This window comes from Oncorhynchus keta, chromosome 28 (assembly GCF_023373465.1).
Source record: "Oncorhynchus keta strain PuntledgeMale-10-30-2019 chromosome 28, Oket_V2, whole genome shotgun sequence".
Taxonomy (NCBI): domain Eukaryota; kingdom Metazoa; phylum Chordata; class Actinopteri; order Salmoniformes; family Salmonidae; genus Oncorhynchus; species Oncorhynchus keta.
Window position 1 is genome coordinate 64,367,639 of NC_068448.1, and position 15,061 is coordinate 64,382,699.

Consider the following 15,061-nt stretch of genomic DNA (forward strand, 5'->3'; position numbering starts at 1 on the left):
GAAGGAGAGACCAGAGGGAGAGAGCAGAGGGAGATACCAGAGGGAGAGAGCAGATCGAGAGAGCAGAGGGAGAGAGCAGAGGGAGAGGAGAGAAGGGAAGAGAAGGAGAGACCAGAGGGAGAGAGCAGAGGCAGAGACCAGAGGGAGAGAGCAGAGGGAGAGAGCAGAGGGAGAGGAGAGAAGGGAAGAGAAGGAGAGACCAGAGGGAGAGAGCAGATGGAGAGACCAGAGGGAGAGAGCAGAGGGAGAGGAGAGAAGGGAAGAGAAGGAGAGATGGGGAGAAGCGTGTATGTTATAACTTTCCTAAATTTCTCTCTTCACTTTAAAACAAGAAACACCCATTAAATGGGGTCATTATTTGGGTATTAATTAAATTGACTACATTTTAATGAACAGAATTTAGGCACAAATACAAACAGATGCAAATTTCGTTAGCGGTGATGAGCAACAGAAAATCATCCATTATTTATTAGTCCCGTCAGTCATGTTTTTGCATTTTTCATCAGAACAAATATTCCCATTTGAACAGAACAGAGCAGCACAAGGCCAATTTGGGGCAAAAATCAACACATTTCTTCATCAAATATATGCTCAGTGTTTCTCCAACAGTCACTCAGAGCTGTGTGAACAAACAGGTCTGTCCAAAGTCTAACAGTAGGAATGGAGGGGCAACAGGAGCATGATGGTCAGTGAGTGTGTGCTCACATACATTATACATGGGCAGACAGGCCCTGTCTGTTCATACAACAGACTGAATCTCAGTCATCATCATCTTACCTTTCCAGTGCATCTTCCATCGTCACCCAGAGTATCTTAAGCAAAGAAACCTTGCTCAGTTAAAGGGCCCCTCTGAGACCCTTTGTGTGTGTGTGTGTGTGTATTTCTGAATGTCTGTCTGTGTTTGTGTGTGTGCATGTGTAAATGTCATTTTTTCTATAGACACTGTGTATTGAAGTCCATTCACTGTGACCTTGAGTGTCACCAAAAGCTCACTTTACAAGTAAACACGTGTTGTGTGTGTTTCCGTGACTGGATGTGACATTATCATCTAGCGTGGATGTCAGTAATCTCGATCTGCAGTTTGACAGCCTTTGCCTCCCCGACTTCTACGCCACACTTAGGACATGTCAGGTAGGCGTCGGCGATGGAGTGACTCTTGACGCAGTAGTAACAGAACACATGACCACAACCTACCATGTGAGGCATGGTAGGCCACTCCCCACACAGAGCACACTCCTTCCAAACCGCTGAGCCCTCTCTCACCCCCTCCTCCCCTCCCTCACCCACTCCTAGGGGGTAGAGAAGTGAATACATGGTTGTCTTGATCTTCCTCATGTTGACTAGAGGGAGGAGGAAGATGAGGAACTCAGCGAAGCCGTGCCACAGCAGCTCTCTATTCATGTACTGGAAGGCTGCATCCCGGACCGCCTGGGGCTTAGTGAACACCGCACGGATACCCAGGATCCTTTCTGTCAGAGATGGGTGGCGCCCCTTCCTCAGGAACACCAGGAAGTTGATCAGATTGGCTACCTGGGGAGATATCAGCAGCATGAGTAACAGCTAGACCAGGGTTTCCCAAACTCGGTCCTCGGGACCCCAAGAGCTGTATGTTTTGGATTTTGTCCGAGCACTACACAGCCGATTCAAATACTCAACTAATCATCAAGCTTTGATAATTTGAATCAGCTGTGAAGTGTTCGGTCAAAAACCAAAACGTGCATGCCTTGGGGTCCCGAGGACGAAGTATGGAAAACGCTAAGCTAGCCAATCAAAACTCAGAACTTTACTTTATGACCCTACCTGGGTAAGGCCGGTGATCAGAGAAAGAACTCGACGCAGTCCCAGACGCAGACCTCCATTGGCCGGGAGACTGCCGCCCAGCCCCAACCCCAGGGAGAGGAGCAAGCTGTGGGATCGCTCCGTCAGCCAGCGGGGGCCGACTGTCAGCAGGGCCAGGCCCAGCCTCTGTCTCCTGCTCAGGGCCCTGTAGTGCTGGGATAGTGACAGAGTGTTGTGGTAACGGAGGTTCATCATAGACTGGCCCACCGTTGCACTGTTGGGGTAGACTGTGAACCTCCAGAGAAGGAGCTGGAGCAGGGCCTTGAGTTCAGGCTCCACGGGAGTGAGCAGGCCTGGGCGGAAGTGTTGGAAACACTGGGAGAACTGGTTCCACACCAGCTGGTCCAGAGCAGAGTCCAGCTCAAAGGCATCCAGCTGGTTGATCCTCAAGACAGGAGTCTGAGGGTCTGGACCTGAACCTCCCTCTGGTGGGGGATGGGCTCCTCCGGTAGAAGCTGAAGAAGATGAGAATAAAAAATGGTACTTGTAGGCTACATCACATACATACAGTATGCAATACAATTGATTTATCAAAGGTGCTCCACAGTAACATAGGCCTAAATCCCCAAAGAAAGACTTCAAACTTTTGGCAAGAATAAACTGTCTTGGAAGGACAAAACCTTGAGAGGGACCAGATGCAAAGGGATAATTTGACATTTTGGCAATGAAGCCCTTTATGTACTTCCCCTAAGTCCGATGAACTCGTGGACACAATTTGAATGTCTCTGCATCCAGAATGAAGGAAGTTCGAGGTAGTTTTGCGAGCCAATGCTAAGTGCAATGACGAAGTCTACAGGAACAGCTGGCATTCTAGCTGTCATATAGATGTCCAGTCTTTGCCCTAACGCTAGCCAGCAACTTCCTTCAAACTGTACACAAGAGACATAAAAATAGTATCCCTGATTTCATCTGACTGAGGAAGTACTGTAGATAAAGTCTGCATTGCCAAAATCTCAAAAGGAGAAGTTGCTTTTTTACAACCAAATACATTGTTTTGTAAATGCCATGTTATAGAAAGGTCCAGATTTCACTTGTTTTTGAGAAACTTAACGCAATCAGCGATTAATTTCCTCATCCTTGTTGTGTAGTACAGGAATTCTAAAAAAGGTTCCAAAAACACCCAAATACATCCTTTTAGAAACTGAAACGCTGTCAGTATATCGGCAAATTGGCGGGCAAAAATACAGATTTCAATTGTTATGCAAACTTGAAATCGACCCTGATTAATCCGATTAATCGGTCGACCTCTAGTCCAAACACACCAAGACAACCGATAAGAGGGCACGACAAAGCCTATTCCCCCTCAGGAAACTAAAAAGATTAAACTGGCCTTCTTTAGACTAGTTGAGTATCTGGAGCATCAGCATTTGTGGGTTCGATTACAGGCTCAACATGGCCAGAAACAAAGAACTTTCTTCCCGAAACTCATCAGTCTATTCTTGTTCTGAGAAATGAAGGCTATTCCATGCGAGAAACTGCCAAGAAACTGAAGATCTGGTACAACACTGTGTACTACTCCCTTCACAGAACAGCGCAACCTGTCTCTAACCAGAATAGGATTGGGAGGCCCCGGTGCACACCTGAGCAAGAGGACAAGTATATTAGATTGTCTAGTTTGAGAAACAGACGCCTCACAAGTCCTCAACTGGCAGCTTCATTAAATAGTACCCACAAAACACCAGTTTCAACGTCAACAGTGAAGAGGCGACCCCGGGATGCTGGCCTTCTAGGCAGAGTTGCAAAGAAAAAGACATATCTCAGACTGGCCAATAAAAATAAAAGATTAAGATGGGCAAAAGAACAGACACTGGACAGAGGGAATATCTCAGGAATTTTGCATGCCTCAGCTCGAGTCGCAACAAAATGGAATACAACATTGCAGATAAAGTTCGGAATGACAATTTCATGTGTACAACATGTAAAGACCTACATCACCATACTGACAGCGTTTCAGTTTCTAAAAGGACGTATTTGGGTGTTTTTGGAGCCTCTGCTCATGTTTTTTCAGATCCCCTTTACTGCCACAACGGGGATGAGGATTTAAAATCACTGGTTGGAGGGGGGGGTAGGTTTCTCAAAAACAAGTGAAATTGCAACAACAACACAAAAGTGTCTGGACCCTCTATTACATGCTATTTACATTCAAAATGTAGATTTGGTTGTAAAAAAGCTCAATTCTCCTTTAAGATGAGAAGTCCATCCTATTATGCATTTTTATAGTGGATCTGAAATCACGTTTCACATGTAAAACCCATCCTAAATGTGGCCTTTGAGTGTTGCAATGCGGAGGCACATGGGGTCTTAAGACACACACACACACACACACACACACACACACACACACACACACACACACACACACACACACACACACACACACACACACACACACACACACACACACACACACACACACACGGTCTTAGCCGAGATAGGGTTGTGCGGAAGAATCACATCAACAGGGATTAGCCTAATGGCGCAGTCTTGGCTACACCGTAACCATCTGCCAATATGGAACTATTTCACTCCCCGGTGGACTCTATATGAGATCCCACCACTGTGACGTCTGGATGACTCCTCACTGAGTGTGTCTGTGTGAGTCCATGTTTGTATCGTCCTTGGTTTATCTCTCTCTACCCCCCCACCCCCCCCCCACCCCAAATGAAATGGTTTAGAAATGAAAGGCTGAAGGAGAGAAAAAGAGACAGACCTTTGTGGTGAACAGGATTTGTTACGTGGCTTTAAGAGATTTCAGCTCTGGAATGGAAATATGGCAGCTTTGACTGAAGGGGTCAGTTGTGACATTTAGACCGAGTTACATTCTAATAAGCAGCACTGCGGTGCTTAGAGTTTATTTTGGTCCATAAGAACATCCTGCATTCATGATGTTTCAATAGACTTCAGATGATACAGTACCACCCAGTTACATTTAGAAATGAATGAAATAGGTGACATTTTAAAGGAAAAAAGTCATTCAAGTTTAATTTAATTCATGACACTATTTACGAGTGCGGCATACAATGTCTATTATACGAATGTTAGAATTTAATTTATAAAGTAGCCTAAAACTTACAAGAAAATAAGTACCGGTAGGTGAATATCAAATAATTACATAAAGATTCTAATATATATAACCTAATTTGATATGTCACATCATTTAGGTGACATAGCTAAGCATAATTGGCCCTTGGTAAATAATAATACACTTAATTTGTATCGTGCTTTCATTCAAATGATCTCAAAGCTCTACTGAGAAACAAATGAAGTAGTAGCCTCACGTTTGTATGCACTGCCTCAGTGTGGGCGTATGCGCATGCCTGCATGTGTGTGTGTCAATCAGGTAGGCAGGCAGGGACATACGGAGATAATCCACAGGTCCACAGCGCCAAATAGCCACACAGTGCCAAGTGTGAGAAATAGCCCCCTCTCTCCATCCCTTCCTCCTTCCCTCCCTCTTGGGAGAATCCCCTGGCCTGGTACTCCCTTCAACGCTGTTATTGAGCAGTTGACAAGTTATGAATGAAAATGTTTTATTTGGGAACACAGTATTGACAGCCGGCTATCAATAGTACTGTGGCTATTGTCAGGGGCTTGTCAATATTAATGTAATTATGATGTAAGAGGATGAGAGAGATGTTAGAGTCAGGCCACTGTAACGTCTTCTAGACACACACACACACACACACACACACACACACACACACACACACACACACACACACACACACACACACACACACACACACACACACACACACACACACACACACACACACATCAATAGCAGGATTACTATTGACAGCTACCCTCAGACTCTCAGCTATATGCCAAATACATAACAGCCCCACACTTCAGTCAATACTCTCTGCCTATAAAAATGAAGTAGTGAAATTTACAGGGCTTTCACCACAGAACTGGAAATCTATGGCTCTTATGTAATGGTCAGAAGTCACCGATCAATGGGCAGTGGTTAGGCCTATTGTAAATAAAGGACATACACTTACAGAGGCATGAAAGAGCAAACACACACACACACACACACACACGCACAAAGATTATGTTCAAGCATTGAACAGGAGCCATCGACTTCATAATGGATCAACACAGGGAGAATGCCCTCTCCTGGAGCTGGTGAGTGAGTAGAGTGAGAGTGAGAGAGAGGACTGACTGACTGAGTGTGGGTTATTGCCTAAAGTTATCTACTATAGGCCTAGTTCTGAAATCAATACAAAACAAGTAAAAATCTAGAAGCCTACACATTTCATGGGGTAAATGTAATGATTTTTAAATTCTATATTTAAGATTGCTTCAAACAACAGCATTTTGGGGATATTTAGAGATTTAGGGAATTCTGAGGCCAAATGAATCATTACTAGGACAATGTCAATACACAACATATGGATATACTGCCACAACAACAAGGCTAGCACAAAGGGTTTATATGGAGCAAAAACCACTCCTGCACCATGACAAATAATAGGATAAAAACATGAGCGCTCCGCGGCATCCAAGCTGTAGTCTGCTGCTCAAATCAGGGCTTAGGACAACTGGCGCAAAGTGACGAATGAGTGACAGATAAGATTGCGGCATATCAACTGTCACCCCCACCCCTAGGCATCATCCTGTCGGCTACGATCTACTGATGGAAAAAGGGATAGGAAAAAAAAAGAAGAAAAAACCCAGAGTGAAAACAGATAAGCACAAACTGCTCAATGACAACACTCTGACCTTGAGTCTGTCTGGTTGTCACAACTGGACAGGACATTCCTGAAGAGAACATAGCAGCTCAGCTCCAAGCAAGGCTCGAAGGAATCAAGGGAATTTGGGAGGGTGGCTAGACTGTCATCTTGACCTTCGGTTTAGACATAGTGCCAGGGATGGCACCTTTAGGACAAGAGACAGAGAGGGAACGGGGGTGGGTGTCTTGATCCCCAAAGGACAGGACACATAATAGTGATGTTATCCCTATCCTTTTCTGATCACTGAGGCATAATTATATAAATATATATATATATACAGTGCCTTGCGAAAGTATTCGGCCCCCTTGAACTTTGCAACCTTTTGCCACATTTCAGGCTTCAAACATAAAGATATAAAACTGTATTTTTTTGTGAAGAATCAACAACAAGTGGGACACAATCATGAAGTGGAACGACATTTATTGGATATTTCAAACTTTTTTTAACAAATCAAAAACTGAAAAATTGGGCGTGCAAAATTATTCAGCCCCCTTAAGTTAATACTTTGTAGCGCCACCTTTTGCTGCGATTACAGCTGTAAGTCGCTTGGGGTATGTCTCTATCAGTTTTGCACATCGAGAGACTGACATTTTTTCCCATTCCTCCTTGCAAAACAGCTCGAGCTCAGTGAGGTTGGATGGAGAGCATTTGTGAACAGCAGTTTTCAGTTGTTTCCACAGATTCTCGATTGGATTCAGGTCTGGACTTTGACTTGGCCATTCTAACACCTGGATATGTTTATTTTTGAATCATTCCATTGTAGATTTTGCTTTATGTTTTGGATCATTGTCTTGTTGGAAGACAAATCTCCGTCCCAGTCTCAGGTCTTTTACAGACTCCATCAGGTTTTCTTCCAGAATGGTCCTATATTTGGCTCCATCCATCTTCCCATCAATTTTAACCATCTTCCCTGTCCCTGCTGAAGAAAAGCAGGCCCAAACCATGATGCTGCCACCACCATGTTTGACAGTGGGGATGGTGTGTTCAGGGTGATGAGCTGCGTTGCTTTTACGCCAAACATAACGTTTTGCATTGTTGCCAAAAATTTACATTTTGGTTTCATCTGACCAGAGCACCTTCTTCCACATGTTTGGTGTGTCTCCCAGGTGGCTTGTGGCAAACTTTAAACTACACTTTTTATGGATATCTTTAAGAAATGGCTTTCTTCTTGCCACTCTTCCATAAAGACCAGATTTGTGCAATATACGACTGATTGTTGTCCTATGGACAGAGTCTCCCACCTCAGCTGTAGATCTCTGCAATTCATTCGGAGTGATGGGCCTCTTGGCTGCATCTCTGATCAGTCTTCTCCTTGTATGAGCTGAAAGTTTAGAGGGACGGCCATGTCTTGGTAGATTTGCAGTGGTCTGATACTGCTTCCATTTCAATATTATCGCTTGCACAGTGCTCCTTGGGATGTTTAAAGCTTGGGAAATCTTTTTGTATCCAAATCCAGCTTTAAACTTCTTCACAACAGTATCTCGGACCTGCCTGGTGTTCCTTGTTCTTCATGATGCTCTCTGCGCTTTTAACGGACCTCTGAGACTATCACAGTGCAGGTGCATTTATACGGAGACTTGATTACACACAGGTGGATTGTATTTATCATCATTAGTCATTTAGGTCAACATTGGATCATTCAGAGATCCTCACTGAACTTCTGGAGAGTTTGCTGCACTGAAAGTAAAGGGGCTGAATAATTATGCACGCCCAATTTTTCAGTTTTTGATTTGTTAAAAAAGTTTGAAATATCCAATAAATGTCGTTCCACTTCATGATTGTGTCCCACTTCTTATTGATTCTTCACAAAAAAATACAGTTTTATATCTTTATGTTTGAAGCCTGAAATGTGGCAAAAGGTCGCAAAGTTCAAGGGGGCCGAATACTTTCGCAAGGCACTGTGTATATATATATATATATATATATATATATATATATATACAAAGCCTGGCTTTGTATATAAGCAATTATTATGCAATTATTATGCATCAAACTCCTGGCTTAGACTCTCGTACACAAAAACCAAGGCAGTTAGCTTTGCTTGTTAGCCTACATTCTCTGAACTAAAATATAAACTGTTACAATTGGCTCTCCTACTGTGTGGAATATGCCTTTGGCTCTCAGCCTACATTTCTCCTCTCATGTAAATGAATTTGTGTAAAAGGTCTGGAGAATGTAACCTTCCATTCTAAGCACTCAAACCTCTTTTATTCCTCTCTTTATTGCTCTTTTCTCTCTGGCCAGAGTGCTAGGCCTACTAATGTTTTCTCAATGAAAATTAATGAGAATGTCAGTTTTGGAACTTTTAAAAAGTGATGTCATGGCCATTACAGGTATGCTAAGATTAGCCAGGCGGTAAGAGGACTAATTGTTATGAGTCTGTTTCATAAAAAATAGATGCGTGTAAATGCACAGAGTGGTCCTAGACCCTGGCTCCCTCTCTCTCTTGGTGTGTGTGTGTTGCACTCAAATGCTTAATCAGGACTCCCCTACTCACCGAAAACTAGGGTTGCAAACTGACTAGGTTTGCAAACTGACTAGGGTTGCAAACTGACTAGGGTTGGAACTTTCAATAAATTCCCTGGATTTCCAGAAATCCTGGTTGGAGGATCCCAGATTTCCTGCTTATTCCCTCCTGATTCCGGGAAACCTCTAACTCGGATTTTGGGAAAACCAGGGAATTTATTGAAAGTTTAATAAATTTTGCAACTCTCTACCTAACACCATAGAGAGCCAGAGGGCGAGGGGGGCCTAGTTAATGCCTGAAAAAAAATATCACTTCTGCCTGACACAAAGATTTGTGCTCTGCTTAATCTGGTTTGCTCAGAACGTAAATTATTTAGGAGAATTAATTGATTTTGTGAGTACAAAGGTGGAAGATACAAAGCTTGTATGAGTAATAAGTACAGCAGGGTTTGCAGGAAAACAACTTAAAAACTCATGAAACATTTAGGAGGCCAAGGAAGTGCATTGAATGGTGAAGTAAGAACAGTTAATGAATGAGACATTTTTAGTTGTGTCTGATGAAGTAATGCGCAACTGCTGTGGCCTAACCTCATGCAAATAAAATGTGTAGCGTTAAGAATTTTTGATCAACTAATGCATGACAGAAGACAAACGATGATGTGCAAACTTTTGTTCTCATGTTTCATCAGTTGTATACAGCAATTAAAAACGATTGAGGAAATGGAATGCTTAACGTGCCAGAGTGCCAGACAGACCCTGGCTTGTGAAGACCCAAGCACTGTTTTTTTTTCTCTCTAAAGCGGACAAGGAATGCTGTTAAAAGATGTGCTCATGTCTGGAGCAGTCTCTCATCACAGTAAAAACCCTTCACAGAAACGTGCTGGGGTGATGAGTAGCCTAAACTCGTCTGAGGCCTGAAGGCTTGCGTTAGCTCCCCAAGCAAATGCCTAGGCTTCAGCTCAGCAGGCTAACAGAGTGTTGAGGCTTTTAGGCTAGACGAACCAAGTTCAAACACAGCCTGTCAGACGACTACCCCTGCCGACATTTGAACTTTGGATTCATTACAAACATTCCGACTGAACAACCCTTTTAGAGGACAGGGTCTGAGTGTAGAGAGCTTTTTCAAATGAGTGCAGCAGACAAAGCCGTGTCCATGTTAATGCCTGTTAGAGAAATCTATAGCTGACCTCTTGACCTCTAGCTGAGATCACACCCCAGTTTAACTTCACAAATTCCCTTAAAAACCCACTCAATATGCTAAGTGTTCTCTCTCTCTCTCTCTCATCCAGTGTAATCATCTGCTCTAGATTCTCTTGATAACAACACTCATTCCGAGTTCTTAATTCGTAAAGTCTACACATATCAGCCATTTAACAAAAAACGCAAAGCTCCTCCATTTTGATAATAAGGCAAGAGCATTACGTGATAATCAGTCAGAGGATTAGGTTGGCACGAGGCAAAATGGCCAGCTACAGAGTCATTGTAAAAGAGAGATAGATTTTTTTTTAAATGAATAGAATAGAGGACGATGATTGAGGGGATAGGGATGGAGTGAGTGGCCTCTTGAAAATCAATAAAATCACCTACTGTACAGAAATAATGACATCTCTTTCTCTCTCTGCTTTTAGACTGGCCTGGAGTGAGATAAGCTTTATGCTGAAATGACAGTATAGCCTACTGCAATAACCAAATGTACAGTACACTAATTAATACCTATGGGGATAATTCCTGTTATAATATAGCATATATACAGTATATACAGTATTCACTATATATACAGTACCAGTCAAGTTTGGACACACCTACTCATTCAAGGGTTTATCTTTATTTTTACCATTTTCTACATTGTAGAATAATAGTGATGATAACAAAACTATGAAATAACACACATGGAATCATGTAGTAACCAAAAATATATTAGATTTCACATTCTTCAAAGTAGACACCCTTTGCCTTGATGACAGCTTTGCACAATCTTGGCATTCTCTCAACCAGCTTCACCTGGAATGCTTTTCAACAGTCTTGAAGGAGTTCCCACATATGCTGAGCACTTGTTGGCTGCTTTTCCTTCACACTGCAGTCCAACGTATCCCAAACCATCTCAATTGGGTTGAAGTCAGGTGATTGTGGAGGCCAGGTCATCTGATGCAGCAATCCATCACTCTCCTTCTTGGTCAAATAGCCCTTACACAGCCTGACGGTGTGTCGGGTCATTATCCTGCTGAAAAACAAATGATAGTCCCATTAAGTGCAAACCAGATGAGATGGCATATCGCTGCAAAATGCTGTGGTATCCATGCTGGTTAAGTGTGCCTTGAATTCAAAATAAATCACTGACAGTGTCACCAGCAAAGCAAGCCCACACCATCACACCTCCTCCTCCATGCTTCACGGCGGGAACCACACATGCGGAGATCATCCGTTCACCTACTCTGCATCTCACAAAGACACAGCAGTTGGAACCAAAAATCACAAATTTGGACTCATCAGACCAAAGGACAGATTCCCACCGGTCTAATGTCCATTGCTCAAGTTTCTTTGCCCAAGCAAGTCTCTTCTTCTTATTGGTGTCCTTCAGTAGTGGTTTCTTTGCAGCAATTCGACCATGAAGGCCTGATTCATGCAGCCTCCTCTGAACAGTTGAAGTTGAGATGTGTCTGTTACTTGAACTCTGTGGAGCATTTATTTGAGCTGCAATTTCTGAGGCTGGTAACTCTAATGAACTTATCCTCTGCAGCAGAGGTAACTTTGGGTCTTCCTTTCCTGTGGCGGTCCTCATGAAAGCTATCATAGCGCTTCATAGCACTTGATGGATTTTGCTACTGCACTTGAAGAAACTTTCAGAGTTCTTGAAATTTTCCAGATTGATTGACCTTCATGTCTTAAACTTATGATGGACTGTCGTTTCTTTTTGCTTATTTGAGCTGTTCTTGCCATAATACTGACAATTAACAGGCACACCTGTTATTTGAAAAGCATTCCAGGTGACTACCTCGTGAAGCTGGTTGAGAGAATGCCAAGCGTGTGCAAATGATGTCATCAAGGCAAAGGGTGGCCACCTCATGAAGAATCTCAAATTTAAAGTAAAACTTTTTTTTGCTTTACTACATGATTCCATGTTATTTCATAGTTTTGATGCCGTCACTATTATTCTGCAATGTAGAAAATAGTACAAATAAAGAAAAACCCTAGAATGAGTAGGTGTGTTCAAACTTTTGATTGGTACTATATATATATATATATATATATATATCATTTTTTGTAAACATTACAGTCGGTGGTTGGATTAATCTTGATATTCAAGTGGTGTTCGGATGATATTCAAGTAATAGGTATTAAGGTCATGATTAGTGATGGGGAAAATTGATACAGTTAAATATTGTTATTTTTGAGGATATATATCGTATTATATATTTTTCACAATATTGCAATATTATTTTGCCGCTAGTTGGCTGTACCTGCACCAAAACCCCAGTATTTTTTCCTTCACAGCGTGTTCTCCATCCTCTTTTTTAAATGGGGAGCCAATTAGTTTTCAGCACTTTTATTTCCACGACTGATAAAAACTCGTTTTCTCATGGCTCTCTCTGGTCTCTCTGCAGCAGGCATATGGTGAACAATATGTTTTGAAAATCCAATCACAATACATATCCTATCGACACCTAAGTACCTGATGTACCTGATATTATCTTGATAATATCTGGATCTTGATGTCCCTGGCAATTCCCAGCCCTTGTCATGATACAACTGCAGCTTGCTGTCAAGGTGAAACACGTCATTGGAATTTCTAGCAAATAAATGTAGTACACGTTTGTATTAATTACGTCGATTGTTGCAGAACCTTTCATCCGTTGCAAACGGTTTGCAACAGAAACCGTTTACGCCAAAGGGGAGACGGTTTGCATCGAAACGAGAGTTTCTATTGGACAAATTCAGGTAGGTCCCTCCCTTTTCCTATATTTGCTTCCGTTTGGTTCTTAAACGGTTCCCATTGCAATACGTAATTTATACACACCAGTGATGTAATCATTAGTCCAAAGAGTAGCGTTTTGCAACGAAAACAGTTTATATTGGACAGATTCAGATAGGTCCCCCGTTTCGTTCCTAGTGAACCCCAGCTCCCCAGCTTGACCGCTGTACTGTCATTTTGATAGTGTGCAGTGGATAGTGTTTGAAAGCGACACAGCTCATCGATACTGAACTGTACATAATGCAAATCAAAGCACAGAAGAAGACATGGCACATGAGCATACATTCCAACGAAGTAGCATATGCATTGCCCACTGTTCGCAATATATCTCGCGCAAATATATCGATTGCCGTTTAAACGTAATTGGAATATGCAGCCAATATAACTTGGCAATGGATTGTATTTCATATGACATAAAGGGGACCGATATTTACCCATTGTTTTGCTTGAAATCGACCGTTTGTCACCTAGATGTGAACGCACTTCATTTCCGGGTTGTCAACGCTAACCACTCCTCTAAAAGCGAACGGGCCAATCGACAAATGAGTGCCCAGCAGCAAGCATGTTTAGCCAATTGCATCAGGTCGCTGATTAAGCGATGGTGCACACTGTCATATCTATTGGGTGAAATACCACAGTGTGCCGTCACTGCAACAAGATTTCTGTGTCCTGTTGCCACAAGGAAAGGGCAACTAGTGAAGAACAAATACCATTGTAAATACAACCGATATTTATGTTTATATTTCCCCCTTTGTACATCATTACAACACTGTATATAGACATACTATGACATTTGATATGTTTCACTAGTCAATAAAGCCCCTTTTATTGAAACTGAACAAACGTGTAACGCAACAGCGAGGTAAATATTAAAATCACGGCGGGAAGCATAAAGTGCATGAGGGAAGATACCTCAAATTAGCTCAGTCGACGATGACGTTGCAGTATCTCGATCAATCAATACTGCACATTTGCAGACGGAAAGCTGCTTGAGCCAATCGTATCCCTTCAAAGGGCGGGCTACTAGCTTCTCGCACACGTCAAAACTGGAAACTGATGGTTGTAGTTACCGACCTAACAACCAGCTTTTCTCCAATCACTTTGACTTTTTAACGATACACATGGAAAGTATACTATTTTTTGAAAAACCATGTCTATAAAGCCAAGGTTGACAGTAGAGTTTTGTTTGTCATTATACAGCATAGTTATCGAGACAACAGACCGAAACAAGAAGAGAGCAACTCTGAGTGATGATAAACAAAGCATGATAGCTAGCAAGCTAACGTTAGATAATGAATACGTGTGAGGTCATTTGAGTAATGTTTTAGCAAGTTAACCGAAAAGATAGTTTTCAGTGAGACGAACTAGTAAAATGGATTATAAGAGCAAAAAGTCCACTCTATCCGGGGAAAAATCACAGGGGTCTGGTCACAAAAGTGACAAGCCACAGCAGAGCATCTCGACGTCAAGAGTTGATGCTGATCATGGTGGTGGGATCATTCACTGTCCTGTTACCAAGAACATGAAACACCTCCTGGATGAGTTCAAGGGGCTGTATGAGGAGAGGTTAAGACGCCTAGAGTTTGACACAAGAGGGGGCACTAATGAGGACATTTTACAGGTAGGTGAAGTGTCACTTAATTCCACAGCAGGTCATTTTCTATCATCATGTTTTCATTATGGTCATAGCTAGATGGGATACAGTTTATGTCAAATTGACGTAAAAAAAATGTCTTGCATTTTAGCTAACCCTAACCGTTTTCTCACCTTAACCTAATTCCATAAATAACCTCAACCGTAACCCCACCATTGGCATGGTTGCTGCCAGTTTAAGACCGTGTGACCCACTCTCAACTGCTACAATATATGGCGTTATGTCAATTCACATAACATTAGAGCAAGCTGGCAACATAGCCAGGTAGCCACTTGGACAAGGCCACTCAAGTTACTGCATTAAGTTTAGCTCTCTGTCCTCTGCATATACCTACTCCTTCTCTGTAACCAATTGTGACAAATAAAAAAGAACAAAACAGTATCTACAGTCAGT

The 15,061-nt window shown here is 42.3% G+C and overlaps 1 protein-coding gene across 2 annotated transcripts; it reads right to left on the minus strand.

Annotated features, from left to right (window-relative positions):
* Positions 1-441: 441 nt before the first annotated feature.
* pex2 (peroxisomal biogenesis factor 2) lies at positions 442-13,586 on the minus strand. 2 transcript variants are annotated; one of them, XM_035761084.1, is made up of 3 exons: positions 13,449-13,586; positions 1,801-2,294; positions 442-1,530 (listed from the first exon to the last, which is right to left on the minus strand). In XM_035761084.1, the coding sequence occupies exons 1-3, from the start codon at positions 13,450-13,452 to the stop codon at positions 1,045-1,047; spliced, it is 984 nt and encodes a 327-aa protein (XP_035616977.1). In that variant the 5' UTR covers positions 13,453-13,586; the 3' UTR covers positions 442-1,044. The 2 variants fall into 2 exon arrangements, with proteins under 2 accessions (XP_035616977.1, XP_052339518.1); XM_052483558.1 differs by lacking the exon at positions 13,449-13,586 and adding an exon at positions 12,724-12,865.
* Positions 13,587-15,061: the final 1,475 nt, after the last annotated feature.

What these genes read in the sequence shown, in the direction of transcription:
- pex2 (XM_052483558.1), bottom strand. Translation starts at nt 12,823, where the DNA reads ATGACGTGTTTCACCTTGACAGCAAGCTGCAGTTGTATCATGACAAGG. An exon ending in TATTATCAAGATAATATCAG is followed by an intron (nt 2,295 to 12,723) that starts GTACATCAGGTA and finishes CATCTTCTTCAG; the next exon opens with CTTCTACCGGAGGAGCCCAT. An exon ending in TGATCACCGGCCTTACCCAG is followed by an intron (nt 1,531 to 1,800) that starts GTAGGGTCATAA and finishes ATATCTCCCCAG; the next exon opens with GTAGCCAATCTGATCAACTT.